The following is a 22,101-nucleotide window of genomic DNA, read 5'->3' as shown; positions in this document are numbered from 1 at the left end:
TTTTTACTTTTGGTGTTTATATTATAAAAAACAATTCAAACTCCTTTTTTAATTGTCAATAATTTGTTTACGATTTTTTTTTTCATGGAGTTACCATATTTTTATTTCAAAAATGTGAAATGATTTTTTTTCCGGATTAGTCAAAACGATCGAGTGCTGAAGAAGCAAAAGCAAATCGTAACGATTTGGATAAGGTGAAATAAATCGATTTCGTAAAACTTCTGTGACATGCCTGATAATTACAACGTTAGCGTTTGTCGTCATTGTCAGTAATTTCCACTCAATGGGCAATGAAGCTTTATCATTGCTTTTCGCCCATACACCTTCAAAAGAAGAATTTTATTAAATTTCCACACATTATAATTTCAAATAAAATTGGGCTGCTTTTTTATTGCCAAATCCCGAGGGGCTACAATGACTCACAAATGATAAAGAAAATAACACGCATTTTATACTATCTATTGGAAACTCATAGTTTCAGTGAAAAAAAATATAATAAATAACATATAATTTGTTTACTTTTGTTAATGCACCTTTTTAAGTACATTCTATGTATAGTCACAGTTTAGTATAGTATTATGCCGTTCAATGCACGTTCGTATAGTATTTATAACAAAAATTTTTTTTAATTAAAAGTGTTAATAAATAAATTAAAAAAATAGAGAGACAAGTTACAGATTTTAAATAGAGAGAAAGAGAGAGAAACAAACTAGCTATATAAGTAAATATTGCAAAATTCTGCATAACTGCGGGAAATCTGTTTGTTGGGTTTGATTGTGATGATTGACGTAGTTTTCAGCATTTTTTCCAGCAAAATCACTCATCATTTTGATATGAGACATACACAGCGTCACCACCAATACTTATTAGGCATTGGCCCTAAAATAGAAGTCAAATTTTTTAGTAGGTGTCTCTTTGTTAAATTTTGTTAAATTTAAAAGTACCTGATTTTTATGCTGATTATCGAATAAAATTAATTCATTTATATAATATGATACCATAGCATTGCCACCCAATGAAGCAATGTGGGCTCGTACTACTGCCAAGAGCTACAAGTTGAAAGAAAATTTATAAACAGATATAAGGTAAATTACAATTCTACTTTAATACCTCTGTTATAAAGCCATGTACAAAACCACTTATGCCACCGTTTTCTCTTATAGATGTACTCTCGCGTATAAAGAAGAAGTTTAAATTTCCCAAATATTTTTCAATTTTTCCGCCGGGTATAAATGTCATAGGCGTAATATCCACGCCATTGCGATCACACATACGGTTCTAGAAGAAAATGACGAATTAAAAAAATATACATGTCTCTTTTCGTGATTTATACATACAAATCTTTGTTTAAGTGCACCAGGAGTCGTCGTCAACTGTATTGGCGAAGTTTTGCGATTTTTAAAGAGCTGCGCACCGAACATTGGTATATTTGTGGCTGGTGTTGGTGTCTCCACCATTTGGTCCTCATCCAATGGGAATATATAATCCTCATCACAAGTCGATTTTTGATCAATAGTTTGATGATTGTGCGGCTGTTGTAAAACAGACATAGCATTTGCCGCACCATCCACCATCTGACCATTTGATACTGTTTTACGTCGTGGTTTGGCCTTACTAGGATCACCCAAACCCAATGCCATGCCGGTCACTAAAATTTGAATTTGATCCTTAAAAAATAATAATATTAAATATGTTGTGAACAATTAATTTATTAATATTGGTATGGCACTTACACTCTCTGGAAAATCCAGTTTAAATCTTAAATCACAAATGGCACAGGGAATCATGGTACGCAATTTAAAATATATTGTCTGCAATAGTCTAAAAAGCAAAAAAAGTGAATAAATACCGTTAATATAACGAAAAGTTGTCGATAACATCTTTTCGATAACGAAAAGTGGTCGATAACAATTTTTCTGTAACGAAAAGCTGTCGATAACAAATTTTGTGTAACGAAAAGTTGTCAATAACATCTTTTTTGCAACGAAAAGTTGTCGATAACAACTTTTCTATAACGAAAAATTGTCGATAACAACTTTTCTATAACGAAAAATTGTCGATAATAACTTTTCTATAACGAAAAGCTGTCGATAACAACTTTTCTATAACGAAAAGCTGTCGATAACAACTTTTCTATAACGAAAAGCTGTCGATAACAACTTTTCTATAACGAAAATATGTCGATAACAATTTTGATAACGAAAAGTCGTCGATTACAAATTTTCTATAGCGAAAAGTTGTCGATAAAAACTTTTCTATAGCGAAAAGTTGTCGATATCAACTTTTCTAAAACAAAAAGTTGTCGATAACAATTTTTCTATAACAAAATGTTGTCGATAATAATTTTTTACACACAAGTGGCCTGTTATCGAAATCTAATAGAAAAAATCTACAGGCAAATTATCCATAACGCATTTTCTATAGGGGAACAATATCAATTACAACATAAAATCATTATCAAAACATTTCTTTACCTTTGAAAATGTTTTGGAAATCCACTAACACTCTGACCACCATCCGCCTTGGCCCTCCACACCTGTGTGAACATTTGTAAATTTTTCACCGCCTCCATGTCCATCATGCCCGGCACCTTTTCAGTGCTCACAACGTGAAATCCTTCCGGTGGCTGCTGTTCCATTAGCAACGAAATAATCTCTAAATCTTCGATATCATCTACTTCAAGGACACATGTATCTTTATTGCCGCAATTCAAATCGATATCGACGCCTTCTTCATCGGATTCATCCGTGTCGGAACTTTTATCCAACATTTCCTGATCCAATGGCTTCAATTGATATATGTCCTGATAACGCTCAAAGGTCTCTTGCAATTTCTTTTGCAGTTCGTTTAGTTTCTGTTTGTCCGTCCAAGAATTGCCTGCAACTATTTTCGGAACTTGTGGTACTGGTAGGGCTGTGATAAACAGAGCTGTACCCGTGGCAACCAGGGCAAGCATACGTTCGCCAATCGAAACTTGTACTCTTAAACCGAATATTGCATTCATGCCCTTTGCCTTGAGCTTGTTGATGAGCACACGATGTAGTTCATACTCCAGAAAGGGCAGACCATCGGATATCTCCTTTGCATTGGATTCGGATCGTAAGTCCTTTTTGGCTCGTACAACTTGAGCCTGTAGGAAACAACCACGGCCTAATGGAATATATGATTTTCCTGTATTTCGTGGTGGGTGTAAGTATGGGGTTTTCTTACCTGTAACTTGTATACAATCTGGTACCTCTAAGGTAGCCAATAGCACATCGGGAACACGACCTTTGCCGCATATTGCACATTTCTTCATTTTAACACTAAACGGCATGGAGTTGGCATTGTAGGGAACATGGCAAATTGTGCAGGATGTTTTGGGTGTTAACATGATTGAGGGAAAACCATATCTCTTTCCAGCGGAACCATTTGAAATGGTACCCGAATCTTTGCCAGACACCTCGCTGCTGCCCATATTTCGTTCCTCAAGAGAGGCAGACATAACACTACCCCCGGAGGGCTTGGCAATGTTGAAAATATCGCTCTGGGATATGGAACGATTGTAGCCCATATTGATAATAGCTGCTGTGCCAGTTGCCGAAAGAACGCACACATCATCACTTAAATGTCACAAGGAATTTTTAAGGTTATGATTTCCAAAAAAGCGGAAATTACTTACGAAATTGTGGTCGATTCCGAATAGCCAAGTACTACATTACAGCCCAGTGAACGGGCATGTGAACGTATCTCCATACGCAACTCAGTCCACCAAGAATCTCGTATTTCAGGCTCATCTGGATTTGGTACGCGTTCCAATAACTTGACCGAACGGGCAGCTACCGTAGCTCCAATATGTAATATAAGTCCCGGTGGATATTTTGTCATGGTTAAGAATGGATACTCCAACATATCCATACCCTCACCGGTTGCATTCTTACCAACGACGGTTTGTCCCATACGCATCATTGCCGTTGCTGCCATCAAACGATCGCTGGCCACACAAAATGAATTTCCTAAACGTACAAAGTGGAAACGTGAATTTTGTGTCTTTATGTGGAAATTTGCGGGAGAATATAGCTGGATACTGACATGTAATAAAGGTTTGAAGAATAAAAGGATGTAGCCCTGAATAATGGTGGTTGGTTTGGGCGGTTTTTTTCTATTTGTGAAGGGATTAATGATATGAATGGTGTATTTTTTTAATGGATGGATGCAATAAGAAGACACTACATTCTACACGGAAATAGGTCATAAAGGTATTTTTTTTTTACCAAAACAATACTTGAATCTTTCCTTATTTAACATTTTTGAGCAGAAGTAGGAATATTTGGTATTCTATTCTTACATTCAAATGTTCCATTTCCAGATCATTTGTTATAGTTCACTCAATTTTTTGATTTATCATAAAAATAAAAATATTCAACTATAAACAGCTTTATGACCCACTCTATATACAAACGAACTATATATGTATCGTTATATGTTTTAAAATGATCTTCCAAATTCATTTTACTTTAATACACAAAAAATAATGGAAAATTAGTAAAACATAAGCATACGTTACTTCACACCATAGCCCTCATGCTGTATAAGAGTAGTAGTTTTGAATTATTGGGAGTAGTTATATTATCAATCACAAAGAGACAAAAATCAAAACATTGAAAGTATTTCACTCTCTAAACAATATATCGATCTTAACTCAACAAATTTTTATCTGCAAATTTTCTTTAGAGAAATGTAATTATCGACAAATTTTCGACAAAAGTGGTTATCGACAACATTTCGTTATAGAAAAATTGTTATCGACAACATTTGGTTATAGAAAAATTGTTATCGACAACTTTTCGTTATAGAAAAATTGTTATCGACAATTTTTCGTTATAGAAAAGTTGTTATCGACAGCTTTTCTCTGTGGAAATGTTGTTATCGACAACTTTGCTCTATGGAAAAGTTGTTATCCAAAACATTCCTCTGTAGAAAAGTTGTCATTAACAACTTTCCTCCATAGAAAAGTTATTATAGACAACTTTTCTCTGGACAAAAGTTGTTATCGACAACTTTTCTCTGTAGAAAAGTTGTTATAGACAACTTTCCTCTGTAGAAAAGTTGTTATCGATAACTTTTCGTTATAGGAAAGTTGTTTTCGACAATTTTTTTCTGTAGAAAATTTGTTATCAACAACATTCCTCTGTAGAAAAGTTGTTATCAACAACTTTCCTCTGTAGAAAAGTTGTTATCAACAACTTTCCTCTGTAGAAAAGTTGTTATCAACAACTTTCCTCTGTAGAAAAGTTGTTACCGACAACTTTTCTGAAAAAAGGTATTATCGACAACTTTTCTCTGTAGAAAAGTTTTTATCGACCACTTTTCTCTGTAGAAAAATTGTTATCGACCACTTTTCTCTATAGAAAAGTTGTTATCGACAACATTTCTCTTTTGAAAAGTTGTTATCGATGATTTTTCTCTGCAGAAAAGTTGTTATCGACAACTTTCCTCTGTAAAAAAGTTGTTATCGACAACTTTTCTCTGTGGAAAAGTTGTTATCGTCTACTTTTCTCTGAAGAAAAGTTGTTATCGAAAACTTATTTATTTATCGGTGACTTTTCTCTTTTGAAAATTTGTTATCGACAACTTTTATCTGAATAAAAGTTATAATCGACAACTTTTCTCTGTCGAAAAGTTGTAATCGACAACTTTTCTCTGTGGAAAAGTTGTTATCGACAACATTTCACTGTACAAAAGGTGCTGTCGAAAAATTTATCTCTAATTCAGAGCTTTTATGTTAAGTTCGAATATTGTAGTTTGGATTGCATACACATGTACATTTGATCTGTTCCAGAACCTGCAAAAATCTACTATTATTGCAATTTTTCCCATATCATTATCGGTTATTGTAGTAAACATTTTTATATTCTTACAGTTCTGGAACAGAGCATTTATGTAAAAGGGGTCATTTGTGTATAACATGTTACGCAGTGTGTTGGAATACAACAAAAAGAAAAAAAAACGGAAAAAAGGATTACAACACTAAATATCCAATGGTATTCTGTATCGGGTGTACTAGGTAGTATGTACGTTACAGAGAGATATATTTAGATAAAAAGTACATACACACATAACACCAAGAGTTGTTTTGATTTTTATAGAGTTTTGGGTTGTAGTTTTGTTTTGTTTTTTTTTTTTATAAAAGAGAGCAAAAATATGTAGAATAGAGAAAACACCAGCACACATATTCGATTTTGATGAAATCGAATTTTACTTACTTTTACGTTGTACAACTTTCGAATATTCAAATGTGATATCAGTGGTGAGAGCATGGCAGAAGAATATACATACACAATAATAATAATAATAAACATAATAGTAAAAGATAATTTGCAATGTTTTGGTGTCTATGTAGAGACTTATTACAGAAACAAAACACTTGGGAAAAATATACAAACAAAAGAATTCCAAAACCTAGTAACGGATGATTTTCAAAGTTTGAATTTTGTTAATCCATTTTTTTTTTTTTGTACATTATGATTGAAAATGGCGTACGTTTTTTTTTTTACTGAATGACTACAGTGATTGGGTTGGTTTGCTTTTTTTATTACAAACATCCCCCTTTTAGCTATGAGGTTTGTAATTTAAGTACTGATCTTACCTTTTGGTGTCACACTCAAATCCGAGTCCGAAGATCGCCTACACATTTCCCCCATTTCCTTGGGTATTATTGTGGTGGCCGTTGATATGGTGGTAGCTGATGATAAACTATCACATTGTGACTGTATGCTAGCTGGTGTGGCTACAACACCAGAACGTGTTGGACTGGGTGTTAGTTTACTGCGATTGGCTACAACATTGGAAGGAATAGTAGTGGTGCTGGTAGTGGAGGCATTTGTGTTCATGGTGCTGAGCTTAGCGGCCGAAACATCGTCATCGGCATTCATCATGGCTGAGCCAGGCGATACATGTTGGCCTTTAGTGTGGGGACTGCTATTATTTGAATGATTACTACTGCCAGCAGCGATTTCACTTAGGGATCTGTGCTGACATTGATGGTTTTTGGTGGTGATGATGATTCCAGCGTTATTATTGTTATTATTATTATTATTATTAGAAATGAATGGTACAAGCAATGAGTTTTGGGCATTACTAACATTAGTAGTATTTTCATTTAGGCTAGAGGCAACAAATTTCGCATTATTTTGATTTTGATTAGAAGGAAATCGTAAAAAATTGCAACTTTGATTCAAATGTTCCGGATCACTGAGTGTGGTCGAAAAACTAAATAAATTGTTTGGATTTGGTGTTGATGGATGGGAGCCTGTGTTTGCGGCCCGGCAACTACTGCAAGGAGATGCTAAACTATCCGACTCGGAGGGAGTGGGCGTGGAGGGACATAGTTTAAGTATGGGGTGTCTACAAAACTCATTGTTCTCGTTAAGTATTATGGAGGCTGGACGACAATAGGCACGTTTGTTTTTATTGGAGCAAACAGCAGCCAAGGCAGTTATGGGAGCATTTAAATTGTTTAGAGATTGTGAGTGCAAGACAACGGGGTTAGAGCTATAATTCTTGGTTAGATAAGCTAAATCGTTTTGCGATAAACAACATCGAGATGAGGAGGGAGTGCCACAAATTTCCATGGCAGGATTGTCACTTTGATTCTGAAACAATAAAAATTCGAGGGATTTTGCTTTTTCTAAATTATAAACATTTGAAAACAACCTGTGGAGGACTTTTTGCAACGACTTTTTCATCATCATGTGTGCCCTCCATGACATCATCTTCTTTGCTAAACATTGTTGTGGGTTGTGTATTAATGGCACACTCTGATTCCACATAGATGTCTGATTTGTGTTTATTCCGATTATTACGAGCCTCCGATTGTGTGGATGATTGTTTCATGGCGGAGTCATCGCTGACAGAACGAACAATGGGATGAATTGTTTTCTGAAGACCCTTTGATTTTTTATTCTCCTTTTCCACATCGCTGTTGCTAACCCAGCGATGGCATGCGGGCGGCTTACGTACATCTAACATCGAATTGGATTCCGAACGGATTTTAAGACTTTTCCCCGGAAAGTAAATGGCTCCACTTAGAGAACGTGAGCCACTCGAAGAGGAATTCTCATCGATTTTACGCATCAACGAGGCACATTTATCGCCAAAGATATTACGTGAAGAACTTGTCAAGTTACGCATTTTATGGGTGAACTTTTTCAAAGGTCTATCACCGCGACCCTCTTCTTGTCTAATAAGATTCAACATTAAATTCGAACTATGTTCAGTATCCGAGTCCGAACAGTCGTCGCCCCTGCCATTCATTGTCATCTTTTCGAAATTTAATTTGTTCAAAGACTGTGTGGAGTAGGAGGTTGGTTGGGATCGATTGGCAGTACTAAAGTTACCGCCTCTAAGAAATTCTAAATACTTAAGAGTGCGTCTACAAAAATTGTGAATAAAAAAAGGAAAAAAAAAGCAAAACATTATTCGCACAGCGACGACGACAACAACAGAAACAAACAATGGAGACGGCGTTTGGTATGGGAGTTAGGCACGAAACGATTTGTATTAAAACAAAATGTGTAAACATTAGTGGGTTATTTTACGATTTGAACGATTGATTGGTTGGTTGAAAAAGACAAATCGAAAGAAAACTGGTTAGAAATTGTCTCATTATTGACGACAGTAATTGTTGCGAAAAAGCTTAAGACTAAACAAGAAGGGGGGAATACGAAATGTTGCAATTTACTCTTATTTTGTATTTACTATGGGTCTTCCAGAGCCAGAGACGAGGCAATGCCAATGTGGAAATTTAAATCGAACTACAGAAACCAATTTCTAATGGGATTCTGAAACTTTTTCCAATTTAGGGCAAACTTCTTAATTTGCCGAAATTATAAACAAATAAAAATTGGTGTTACTGTCATTAAATAGTTACAGAATCGCACTACTGGTAGTCGAAACTAGCTGTCGACATCTGGTGACTCTATTTGCCCCCATGAAAAATGGGAATACGATAGGCATTTACATAGGCAAGCTTTAGCCACGTTTAAATTCTTTCCAACAAAAAGTTCATAAAAAAAACTTCATTGTTTCTTTCGTGGCTACTTCAGATTTTGTCTCGTCTCTCAACGCATCGCAAATTGAAGAACCCATATTTCGAAACTTAATGTGAAATCATATGCCAATTCTCAGTTCTTCTGCTTTCATCTTCCATAACAAAAATACTCACTCTTCGATTAAAGCACTGTCCGCAGAGGTTGGTTGATTTGTGGTATCTTTTATTAAAGTAACAGCTGTGCCAACACCACGGGCAACGACACCAACATCGCCCTCTAAATCAAAACACTGGGTATAACCAATGACAGCATTGGCGCCCATGTTTATGGCCTTAAGACCCATCTTACGTTGGACCTGGAAGCACACACAATTAAAAACTAAACCCATAAAATTTATTTTTCCTTCAACTCACTTGACCAGACAGTTTAAGAAAGACCACCTGGCGGGCCTCATTGGATGCACGTGGCGTGCGAATCTTGTCAATCCATTGATATTCAGGATCATCATTTACAACCAACTCTTCTACAAAGCCATGTATAACTTGGGCCCGATATCCGGTGGGTATACAGGGAGCTAGTTCACAGAAAGCATATATTATATAGATCCATTTAATCAACTGCCTTCCCATACTTACAATGGAAAAACGGTATGCCACATGAACTTTGACGGAATTTATTAGCATCGGAAAATAAATCGACCTTAACAATGACATGCACCTCGCCCCGTATGCCATGCATTGTATCGAATACTGGTATCCATCCAGATAGCACTGTGCCCTTGCCATGACTTTGACCCGATGTTTCCAAGCACAAAGGGTTTAGGCTTATATTCACCTTACCAATTGCATCATTGGCCGAATAGGTATCATAATCCATGAGACGTATCTGCAGTATTTCATCTTGAAGCTCAGCATCGTCCACCTCAAAACGGAACCTACAAGCAAGTGTGATATAGAGAGGGTGTCAAACCTTCATATTTGATAATAAAATGATTTTTTTGCCAAATCTATGCTGACCACCATAGATAGAGGCTAACGTTATATGGTTTATCTCCTAGTTAAGATTATCTTTTGTCAAGATAAGAAGTCTTGACCATTACGCTCGCTCGCTCTGCTACTCACCAATCAGAATTGAAAATAGGATTTAAACTCTTTCTGCACACATCCGTTTTGTGCGTCACATTCCCCAATTTTATTTCTACATAGGCGTCGGTGGTATCCGAGGATTTGTCCATCACTGGCAGATTCCTGCCAGCTTTAATTTTTACAGCAACTTTTCCTGGCATTTCATGGACAAACAACACGATACACTCGACTATAGGACACTAAATCAGATTTAATACCTCAAAATTATGGTATTTGGTATTTGTTTATCTTTTGCTATGTGATTTCATTCACAATTATAAATTTGGTTAATCTGCAAGGGGGACTTTATGGTCGGGCCATACCACACATCTTCCATGACCGATAAGACCAGCTGATTTCTCTGTTGTCAAAATGCATGCCATTGTGAATTAATGTTTTCGCCAGTGCTGTGAGCTGTTCACTAGATGAGCAAAGGAACTAGATACCGTTTGATTCACTTGAGAGTTGGGACTTGAACGCTAGCGAAAACATGTACATATCTTATAAATAGAGTGGATTTTACATGATAGAAGAATATAGATAGACGCATCGACATAGGTGCTGGGACCATGAACTGTCAAACCAAATTTGGAATTGAAAATGTTGAATGAAAAATTATTTAAATTTTGTAAAAATGTTGAAAATCGAATGACGTCATATATAAGTCTGAAGCAAAACTAAAATAGAAAATTTTTATTATAAGTAATGCTATTGTCAAAGTTATATGAACAAAAAATTGCATACATTTTTAATAAGTTATTTTATTTAAAAATATTTGGAAGTTATATTTGTCCTGTTCCAGTACCTGCAAGAATCTACTAGATTTGCAATTTTCTTCGATATCATTCATGGTAGGTAAACTCATTTGCTAAATTGAACATGGCATGGCAAAATCTATTTTCATATCTAAAATATTTTCGCATGACTTGTGACAGATTTTACAAAAATAATAAATGTATAAATATTTTAAACCCTTCATTTTTAGGAAACGTTTTCGGTGATTCTAGTTCTTGTGTAGGTCTCAAATTAGGTTTTACTTTAGGTCTGAATTTAAGAATCAAATCTGCTGAACTACCAGCTGACAAATGTTGCCAAAATCTTGACAATAACTGCTATATTCATTCTGTACTGAAACGAAAGCTCACATTAACAATTTCTTGTAACGCATTTAATGCCAATTCGACTAAAAATGGGAGACGACAACCTTTTACCTGTATAAAACAAATTGTGATATTGTCTTCATACTCTTCCCTTGGCTTGGTTACATTCAACCATTCCAAAATTAAGGCTTACATGACTTATCGGACTAATAGTTTACTGTTCTGTTTTAGATTATATTCTAACTTGACTTTTATACCCTCTAAAAGGTGCGAAAACAACAAAATATTTGGTCTAAAGTTATTGAAAAATTCTTGCCTGCATATGCCCATATTTAAGGAAGAACTACAAAATATAAATTTGACAGTGAAGGGACAAAAAAGAAAAAATTGTGATCGTATGATAGCATGAGATTACCTTAGTAATTGTACCTTGGATATAATAAAGAGAAAATCGGTTATCGTAGTGAAAACGTTTACCTTCTTAAAGTTCTGGAACAGACCAATAATTGAATTCAAAATGCAGAATAGATAAATCTAATATGTTTAGTTTTATAGCTTTCATATCCTTTCCCTCAATGTTTAGTTGTTTGCTGCAGGTACAAATCTGGCAACACTTTTTGGAATTGCTTGGAAGTTTTGCCCACTATAGCATTTAAATACAAATTGTATCCAGATTAACCCATATCCACCCTTAGGAGGATATAAATGCCACTCAACTGATGTTTGTTTAGGTAAACATATACAACCACAAGATAATACAATAAATGGACAAAATTGGTGCATCAAAAAAAGCAAATATAAAGGCAATTGGTGTTGAAAATCATGTGTTCATTTACATTGGTGACCTTCTGCAAGGAAATATGAATGTCAAACTATAAGGAAAAAGGGACGGCAGGACTGGCATTCATATATGAAATATCTACGCTTTAAGCTTCTTACGCAATCACACCTTCACTGTGCGACTTGTTCAAGGGACGGAAATGTAAACGTAGCATTAAATTTTTAAACTGCCATTACTTCCATATTAATCATCTGCTTTGATGGCTTCATGTGTCATCTGACAATCACAGAAAATGATAGCATACGCTACGCAACCACACCTTTACTGTACGATTTATTCATAGGTCGCGAATGTAAACATTTTTTTTTTTTTTTTTTTTGTACTTCTACGTCGTCAAGTATGTTGGTGGTTAGAACACTTTCGTGCCCATTCACCATGACCGGTTATTGGTTACTTGAAAAGTATCAGTACTCTTTTATTTTCGTTTTCTTTTTGTTTACAGTATATGTGTGTTTACAGAATGTAGTGATATGAATGAAATACATAAGAAATCAAAACAAAAAAAAAATCAAAACTAAAGGAAAAAATAAAGAACTGTCAGCAAATATGATGATTATTTACAAATAAAAGTCAAACTTCAATTTTGCAAAGTGCAATAAAGTTGATTAATTCATCTATATTTTGTTGGTTTTTGGACATCAGGATTTCCGGTAAGTTATTAAATTTCTTGAACAAATCAAAATCATTCCTATGATTTTGATGCTTTTTGCAGAAAAAAATTATGTGTTTTTCATCTTCAATTTCGTTGCAGGTTTCACAAAGATTTGAGTCAGCAATTCCAATCCTGTGGAAATATTTTTTGGTGTAAGTATGACCAGTGAGCAATCGATTAACAATCTTTATGTTTTCAGGTTTCATGTTTGATGAAAAGAACCAGGGCTGTTTAGCAGGCGCCGGGAAGAATTGGTAGAAGTAAGTTCCTTTAGTGAATGTAAACATAGCTTCAAATTTTGAAATTGTCATAACGGCCATTTTAATCATCTGCTTTGATGTCATCATGTGTCATCTGACAATCACTGAAAATGATAGCTCGGCTCGCAAAGCGACGCCATTTTGCCGACAACTTTGAGGTTGGCAACACCCGACAGATGCAAAAAAAAGTGTATACATAAGAAGCGGAAAAATCTTTATTTTGTAGGAAAAAATTTAAAGTATTTTATTAAATCGTGATTTAAAGAGAAAAAGTAATGCTTATCAGGTCAGAAATACATCTCAGTAAAAACATTCAATAAAAGTCGCGTAAATATCAGTCATTAAATCTATAAAAGTTGCCGCAACGTCGTCGGCTGGTTGGGCATTCATAGAAGAAGCTTAGAAAAAATTGTGTGTAGATCTTAAAAGCAAAGAAAAAATATTATGGAGGCTCCTACAACAGTCGATACGGCACCTATAACTGGTGGTGTGGCTCCCACACGTGGACGCGGCGGTATGCGTGGTTCATTTGAACGGGGTCGTGGCAGGGGTATGGGTAGGGGTCAATTTTCCGGCATGGGAGGACCCGGGGGTTTCTCAACCCGTGGTGGTTATGGAGCACGTGGAGGCGGTATGGGTGGCGCACCGATGGGCTATCCCCCACGTGGAGGTTTCGCACCAAGAGGAGCGCCACCAATGCGCGGAGCACCTGGCATGGGTGGTCCAGGCGGATATTCTGGCAGGGGTGGTTTTCAGGGGGCACCCCGAGGTGGACCACCAATGCGAGGAACCGGTAGAATGCCAATGTACAACCAACGTAAGTATACACTTTTAAGACACATGAAAACTACTGATGTGATTAGAAACATTTTTGGACGCTGCAGAGCCGAAACAACACACCGGTGTGGATAACAATAAAACTATCTCACCGGTGCAAGCATCAGCTAACAATCAAGTTGTTGCCATAAAGGAAGATAATACAGCTGCTGCAACAGAGGTTGCTGCACCTGCGTCAGCACAAGAAGCGGATCCCAATGCCGTGGTGACTGCTTCGACAGCGCCGTTGGTTAGTAGTAAGCCACCTCTAATGGGTACATCACCAAATTATCGCGGTCGTGGTCGAGGTGGCCCAAGAGGTGGTGGTCGTGGAGCATATAATCCACATAATGGTAGCGCCGGTGGTATGATGTCCATGCATGGTGGTGCTCCTATGCAAGAGCATGGCGGTATGGTGCGACGTGGTGGTCCACCAAGAGGACGTGGTGCGTACCAGGGTGCTGGTATGACACGTCCCCCACTGCACCAACAACCGCATGCATCTAACTCACAGGCAGCACCAATGTCACTGAAACGCGGCGCTCCTGGTGGCCCACCAGGACCCAAGCGTGGTCGTTATGAATCCGGACCATATTCCCAGAGAGCGCCTGCGCCAAAATATCATCAGCCTCCACACATGACACAACAACCAGCGGCAAATTATGGTGTGGCACATCAACCTGCTCCACCACCACCACAAAGGTAAGAGAAAAATGAGAATTTATTCAATAAAATGGAAAAAATGTTAATATTTTTTTGTAATTTTAGCCACCATGGTTATCCACCACATGTTGCCACACAAACAATGGATCCTTATGCCCAGTCGTATGCTGCGCCACAAGCACAGACAACATATAATGGTTATGCGCAGACATCAACTTATCCTCCGGCACCAACGCATGCAGCCACACACCAGGCCAATAGTGGCTATACAAGTGCTGAATATGATCAAAGTCAATATCAAGGATACAGGTAAGGCAAAAATTATATGGTTTTTCTTTTTAACAATTGTGAAAGGTGCATTCATTTGTTTTTAATCGAAAGCATAAACACTTTGCAAAATATGCACATTTATATAACTTTCTTCCACGAAGCGATTTCATTAGACTTTGTATTGTATGGCTTTATTGTAAAATTGTATTAGTCCCAAAATTTTTATATGAAGATTTATTTAATATATAATTTGTTGTTTTTTTTTTTTTTTAAGTTCAACTTACGGTCAACAAGATACCCGCTATCAAACATATGGTCAAGATTATACTCAACAGTATGGAGCGCCTGCTGTTGATTATAACACATCTCAGGCAGATTACTCTCAACACGCGCAGCAAACATATGATGAACGCGCCTATGCTGGCTATGGTGAGTACCATTCAAACATTTCTTTCTTTACTTGAATATAAAAAAATAGAAATTACTTTCCACAAGAACTGTCATTAGCATGATTAGCATTAAATGTATAACGAATGGAGGATTAAGGGAATTAGGAGATCAAAGTTAATCTAACATTTTTTTAAATTAGGTTTGAAAGGTCCTCCCTTGTATATTTGCTTGATTTACCAAACAGGAAATAATTCATAGTAAGGCTTTAAGGTATCTTATGTTTTATGTCCTAACTTGTTGGCACCTATTTTTTTTGATAACCACAAGTGAATACAAGCATTTCGTTGAACACGGGAAAGGACTTTCAGAAAACCCTCAGACAACTGTCCAACCATTCTGATATTCGTTGTAGAATTTATTTTCCGTACTTAAAAAGCGCTGTTACAATGTCACTTATATAAAGCATTTGATGCTGTCAATTATTTCCGGCCGTTTGAAATTGAATTATATGTGTGCCAGAGGAATTCTAGATCAAGAAATTCAAGCCGAGTAGCCAAGGTGTAATCATATATCCGGGGCTGTTTGATCTCAAACATTCTAAAATGTAAAGCTTTCCAAACGGTATAGATATTGGTGCTTTTGAGGATTATCATTCGAAGTCATTGGTCAAATATATTCAATTCGGACACAAATCCCCCTCATTTTAAGAAGTAAGAGTAGATGCTATAATTTGGCATGCATGTTTCGATGCCATAATGACCTTTTTTTCGGAGAGAACATTAAAAAATCAGAGAATTAATATATTATAGTAATTTTTTATTTTTGGTATATATCCCATTTGAAAGATTTGCAATTGAGGTTAAAGAGGTATACCATTTTTATTATACCCTCCACCACAGTATGGAAGGTATGTTAAGTTTGTTATTCCGTTTGTAACACCTCGAAATATACATTTTAGACCCCATATATTCTTGATCAGCATAAAATTCTATGTCGATTTAGCTATGTCCGTTCGTTTGTCGAAATCACTCTAGCTTCCGAACGAAATGAAATAGGTGGATAAAATTTTATTCAAATGTATATTATGTCTGCAGGACTTACGGTATTGAATATGGGCCATGTAGGCCCACGTTTTGGTATAGCCCCCATATAACGACACCTCCCGATTTTCGGTATTTTAATGATTTTAGCGATATTATTCACCGGAATTGTTTCAAATTTGGTACTTAAAGTTCGTAATGGATACTACAGCCTATGACAGAAAATTGTCCGTGCAGGTCCACGCTTTCGTATAGCCCCCATATAACGGCACCTCCCGATATTCGGTTTTTTGATTATTTTAGGGGCATTATTCATCGGAATTGCTTCAAATTTTGTATTTGAAGTTCGTAATGGATACTACAGCCTAAGACTGAAAATTGTCTGTACAGGTATAGCCCCCTCATATAATGGTACAATGTACAGGTATAGCCCCCTCATATAATGGTACCTCCCTATATTCGATATTTTAGCTACATTATTCACCATTTTTTTTTTTTTTCAAGTTTCGCATTTAACTATTGTAATGGCTTGTTGCAAAAGTTGCTTATGCAGGTCCACGTCGTCTTATATAGACCCTAAAATAACGGATACATTCGGTATTTTTAAGATTTTAACAACGGATTTTATTTTATTTTTTGAAAATTGCCAAATTAGTTTCAAATGGTGGAGGGTATTCAAAGTTCGGCCCTGCCGAATTTACTGATTTTTTATTTTTTTGTTGTGGAAAGTAAAATACTTTATACCTGTCTTTATTTACCATTTACCAATATCAAAACATTTTTAGTTTTAAGAAAAGCAAAAATAAAATTTAAGCAAACTAACACAATTATTATTTTTATTGTAAATATAAAAAAACTTTCCTCCTGTGTTTCGGTCATAACAAAAAAAAAAAACCAAAAATTGTATCTCTCTTCCAACAAAACACAGACACGCAGTCATATCAGCAGAGTTATTCAAATGCGGGCTATTATTAAGTCAAAAAGTCAAATGATGTTTATAAACAAAAACAAATTAAAAATAATAATAATAATAAGATACAACGCTATTATTCTCAACACTAAATACGCTGTGCGTGTCGATGATACAACAACACAACATAATACCACATGATAGTGAATGCTGCAAATCAACCAACCGACCAACCAATCAATCAGCCAACCTACCATCAACTATGAAAATATATATTAACAAAATATATATAAATATAAAAGAAAAATCATTGAGTAATGCCAAAAACAACCAAAATAATTATAACCCCCCTTATATATAATAATAGTCGTCGGTCGCCGTTCAATGCATTGGTGGAGCATCGTCCTCGTTGTGTCAGCTATGATGGTACGTGTCTCTACGTCTGTTCATCGTCTGTTGCAACATGCATGATCTTAAAAGCGGTAAATGAAATTATTTCATTTCTGATATTTTTGAAACCATTAAAAAATTGAAACAACAAAGATCTTATATAAAATATTAGAGATTAGTAGTATAATATGTACTATCTATTGATATATTATTATATATTATGTGTAACACTTATTATACAAGTGATGATGATATGATGATCCCCCAATAATTCTAATCCCTTAAAAAAATCCCTTAATTCAAAATGTAAGCTTAAAAAAAGTGTCCAAATTATATTTTCTTATTTAGAAATTTAAAAAAATTACCAACCAAATCAACACCATTTGGATGTGTTGTTGTTGGTAACCATAATAATATTGTTTTAAAATTTAACCATAGAACGTAATTTTTTGATGATGGACAAAGCAGTAACTCCTGCACTCAGTCGATAAAAAGAAAATTATAATTGTTTTTTTTTTCCTTCGCCTATATATTCTGTAAGAATTTGTAATTTTTTTACTAAATTGACTATTTTCTTTTCCCCCGATGCTATCCTCCTTAAACTTGTCGTTTTATTTCCCATTCAAAAACTTGGCAATGCAATACTAAATCTATTTACTCTATCCTTTACTTCCAACATAAATGTTTGTATTTTATTTTGACACTAATAAAACTATATATAAATAATAATAATAATAAGAGATTATTGTTTCACAATTAAATGAGAAGAAAAAAAAAATTAAAAATTTTTCTTTGTATATTTTTTAAGTTAAAAATCAAAACAGTTTTATTGTTTTATTTAGTCCAAACCCAGACCTATCCTATGCATACACAATTATCACCCTGCCCAAACAACAATTATTGCATTATAATCTGAAATGTAATACAATGTGTGTGTATGTGCGCATAGAAACATAAAGATTTTATTTTGAAATAAGAAATTTCTTTAATAAGATTTTAATTTTGAGTTGTATTTCGAAAATCGTGGCATTTTTTGGATATGACAATGCGAAAGTAAACTTGAAAATAAAAAATACTCATGCCATTTATGTTTGGTTTTTATATAATTAAAAAAAGGCTCCTGTAGAGCGAGTCTCTAAGTTAACAACAAAAATCGGCTACTTTTAAACCCAAATGTTTGATATTAAAAATAAGTTAAGGTTAGCAACATTTGCATGTACCTGTAGGCACTTTGATTTACCCATAATTTCCTTAATTACTGAAATTATAAGCATTTTAATTTGACCGACTTTTGTTGGTAACTCAAAAAATGAGTTATAGAATTCCACTACTGGAATTGGTGTTTTTTAATTCGAGTTCACTTCCATATCGTCATGGAGAAACAGACCCTTAATGTTTAAAAGATGGACTATCATGAAAATTGTAATTTAATTGATTTAATTGAATTTTAAAATTGTAACAACATTTATTTCAGTTCAAAATCTTTTTAATTGAGTTAAAAGTGAAAAGAGAAAAATAGATATGATCCGTACCAAAGCAATATTTCATTCGGATCTCATTAAGGATTGAAGGAGTTCGGAAATAAAGTGCATTAAAATTACCAAGCAACATTTTCCTTATCTGAAATGGATCGAAATCAAAGCCAAGTTCTTCCGAGGGTTCCCTACATGCCGCTCTTCATTGACGTTTTTTGTGAATATATTGAGTAGCAGATTTGTGTGGAGGTTGCAGCTCTGCCAACTTCCAAGAGAAGATGCGTTCTGTACCCAACTGTGGTGGATATAGAGCATGTCAGAAATTAAAATCGTTCTGACAAAATTGGTATGCGGCCCATTTTTTATTTGGATGTACTAAGAGTTTCCCTCGTCGCTCCTGGGTGATCCCTGCCAATACAAGTTTATTACTCAAATATTGTCTGATTGTTTCCGGCGACTAAATCAAAAGTCATGTGTCTCACTAAAAACGACAAGTCAAAAATGCAACAAAGTCAAATGCCATAATTTTGACATTTTTTAATTTTTTTAATGAAAGCAAAAAATTTCGGAAATAGCTTCAAATTTTAGAATAAGTTTAGATTTGTTCGAATTGGTCATCTTTGGCACGAATTATGACCTTCAAACGGCCAATGAAACCGTCACACGCTGCCCGAATGTTGCTCAGCGGTATTTTGGCCCATTCTCGGAGAAGCGCTTGCTTGAGGTGATCGACAATTTGGTATTTTTAGTGCCAACCTTGCTTTCTAAAATACTCCAGACACAATAGTCCAACGGATTGGTATCCGGAGATTTTGCTGATCATTGTGCGCTGAAAATGAAGCGAGGAACCTCATTTTGTAACCATTCTTGGGTGCCGCGTGCTGAGTGCGATGGTGTTGAGTCCTGTTGGAATGTACAAGGTCTGCGGCCAAAATGTTTGCGTGCCCAAGGCTTTAATACACCCTCTAGAATATTTTCGCGATAATATGCGGTATTTATTCTGATGCCACTGTAAATTAATATGAGCGGAGAGCGAACATTGGCTGTTATGGCGGCCCACACCATCACCATGGCCGGCGCTTGAGTTTTGGTGAACATTTTCAGCTGACTTCTTTGGCAAGTAAACACGATCATTTTATTTGTTTACAAACTGCTGGACAACGTCGTCTCATCGGAGAAAATCAAATTCGGCAGTTCACCACTTTCGGCCAAGCGAAGCGAAGCAACTCTAGCTCTTTTGAGTCTATTTTCGGTTCTCTCTGTTGGGGTGTAAGTTCTTGCACTTTTTGGAATTTTAATGGCTTTACCCCGAGCCCATTTTTTAATATTTGCCGAATGGAACATTGCGATATGTTCGCCAAAAATATAAATAAATCACACTATCACGGTTGAATTCCTTCACGGATAACTTTTTTTCTGGAAAATTCTCACCAGAATGCTTTTATATGCTTATAAACAACATAATGATCTGTCACTGGAATAACTTTAACAGCTGTCGGACGAGTGGCTTAGAAATGACAGCAGTCTGAAGTTGGTTGCAGTTTTTTCATCTCACCCTGTACTTGTGTAATGGCTTAGCTTTGTCTTTGGAATGAAGGACATTTCTCACTTTTTTAATCCCAAAAAAAAAAAAAAAAATAAATAAATAAATAAAATAAAATAAAAATAAAAACAGTTTTCTTAAAATCAAATAATAATCAATTTAAATTTCCATTGATAGTCCCTCTTTTAAGTATTTCTTTTCATAACCACAACTCTTCCAAAAAATATTTTCTTAATAAAAATAAGTTAAATAGCATATACATTTGCTAATTAAAAATAATAAAACGAAAACAGAAGTCCAAGGTTTAGTTTATAAGCATAAATAATTAATTTAAAAATATTTTTTTGCAGATCAATTTCAACTTGAACGCATGTTATATTATGATACAGCAAATTAATTGCTATTATTTAATAATAATAATATTTAAATATTACACATTTGCTTTATATTTTAAAATTTATCATCAAAGATAATAATAAAATAAAATTACAATATGACAAAAAAAACTAAAGTTTAAAACAAAACCCAAAACATACAGAATTTTATTGAACGAAGAAATGCAATGCATATGAAGTATATTTACAATGCAAAAGACAAATGCAAAAATGAAACAACTATTTTGAAAACCAATGAGACTGTGATAAGTGAACAAAAACCTAAAAAACAAAACAAAAAAAATTTTATGGGCTTAAGAACAATACCAAACCAAAGATAAAGAATTTACTACTGAAACGATTCCAAAATCAAGGTACAAATGAATGAAACAAACATTTACGTCTATTATGTGATATTAATCAAATAATCTTAAAACACAATTTCAAAAGACTGAAGAAGTTTTACTACAATATCTATATCAACTAAATGAAAACATTATTTTTTTTTATTTTTTACCTTTTTTTATACATTTATTTATTACGTGATAAAAAAATATTCAATGACAAAAATGATGATAATTTATAAAAGATTATAAAAATTAAACAAAAAACAAAGAAGTGCAATATTTTAATTTTAAATTTTTATTTTATATACTTTTCTTTATTTGTTTTTATTATTTAAGTTTGTAATGAAAAAAAAAAAAACATTTCATTTAAAATAATTTGATGCCGGCCATCAACTATTACCAAAAAGAAAAAAACCTAAAACGTATTTGTAAATGGAAAATTCAACGTTTAAAAAACAAAACGATATATCTAAAGAAAACCAATGTGATGAATTCAAATACCTAATGCCAAAATATGATAGCTATTTTAAAATGAGTCAAAACAAAATAGTTGATCTTCAATGTCAACATTGATATGGGTTGTGTATTTTTGTGTTTTCTTTTTGTATTTATACATAAATTTACTAAAAAAGGAACAAATCAAACCAAAATTAATATCTTCTAATGTTGAAAATAACAAATTTATATATTTTAAATAATACTAGAATTTACTTGTTGTGAAAACAAAAATAATTTATACATAACCTTTAGTTAGTGTTTCATGTATATACTGAGGATCGAACTGTCCAATCAGGTGTTTGAGGGAAATCGAGTAGAATTATATATAAATTTTAATATAAAATTGTAAAATTTTAACAATCTTTTTAATCCGAAT

At 34.5% G+C, this 22,101-nt stretch overlaps 2 protein-coding genes across 4 annotated transcripts; one reads left to right on the top strand and one right to left on the bottom strand.

Moving 5' to 3' along the window:
- Positions 1–357: 357 nt before the first annotated feature.
- LOC101888055 (C2 domain-containing protein 5) lies at positions 358–10,436 on the bottom strand. Of its 2 annotated transcripts, XM_059130514.1 has the most exons (14): positions 10,154–10,436; positions 9,668–9,966; positions 9,446–9,606; positions 9,206–9,387; positions 6,629–7,008; positions 6,246–6,260; positions 3,662–3,995; positions 3,211–3,602; positions 2,475–3,150; positions 1,734–1,821; positions 1,338–1,667; positions 1,111–1,278; positions 945–1,049; positions 358–879 (listed from the first exon to the last, which is right to left on the bottom strand). In XM_059130514.1, the coding sequence occupies exons 1-14, from the start codon at positions 10,315–10,317 to the stop codon at positions 817–819; spliced, it is 3,357 nt and encodes a 1,118-aa protein (XP_058986497.1). In that variant the 5' UTR covers positions 10,318–10,436; the 3' UTR covers positions 358–816. The 2 variants fall into 2 exon arrangements, with proteins under 2 accessions (XP_058986497.1, XP_011290288.1); XM_011291986.3 differs by lacking the exon at positions 6,246–6,260 and having other exon boundaries at positions 10,154–10,434.
- A 2,710-nt stretch (positions 10,437–13,146) lies between these two features.
- On the top strand, positions 13,147–21,037 carry LOC101898641 (collagen alpha-1(III) chain). 2 transcript variants are annotated; one of them, XM_005178034.4, is made up of 5 exons: positions 13,147–13,826; positions 13,894–14,527; positions 14,594–14,797; positions 15,033–15,187; positions 17,117–21,037. In XM_005178034.4, the coding sequence occupies exons 1-5, from the start codon at positions 13,454–13,456 to the stop codon at positions 17,161–17,163; spliced, it is 1,413 nt and encodes a 470-aa protein (XP_005178091.1). In that variant the 5' UTR covers positions 13,147–13,453; the 3' UTR covers positions 17,164–21,037. The 2 variants fall into 2 exon arrangements, with proteins under 2 accessions (XP_005178091.1, XP_005178090.1); XM_005178033.4 differs by having other exon boundaries at positions 13,873–14,527.
- Positions 21,038–22,101: the final 1,064 nt, after the last annotated feature.

Source organism: Musca domestica, unplaced genomic scaffold (assembly GCF_030504385.1).
Source record: "Musca domestica strain aabys unplaced genomic scaffold, Musca_domestica.polishedcontigs.V.1.1 76, whole genome shotgun sequence".
NCBI lineage: Eukaryota > Metazoa > Arthropoda > Insecta > Diptera > Muscidae > Musca > Musca domestica.
Note: the sequence above shows the minus strand (reverse complement) of the source record. Positions and strands in the feature narration are given on the sequence as shown.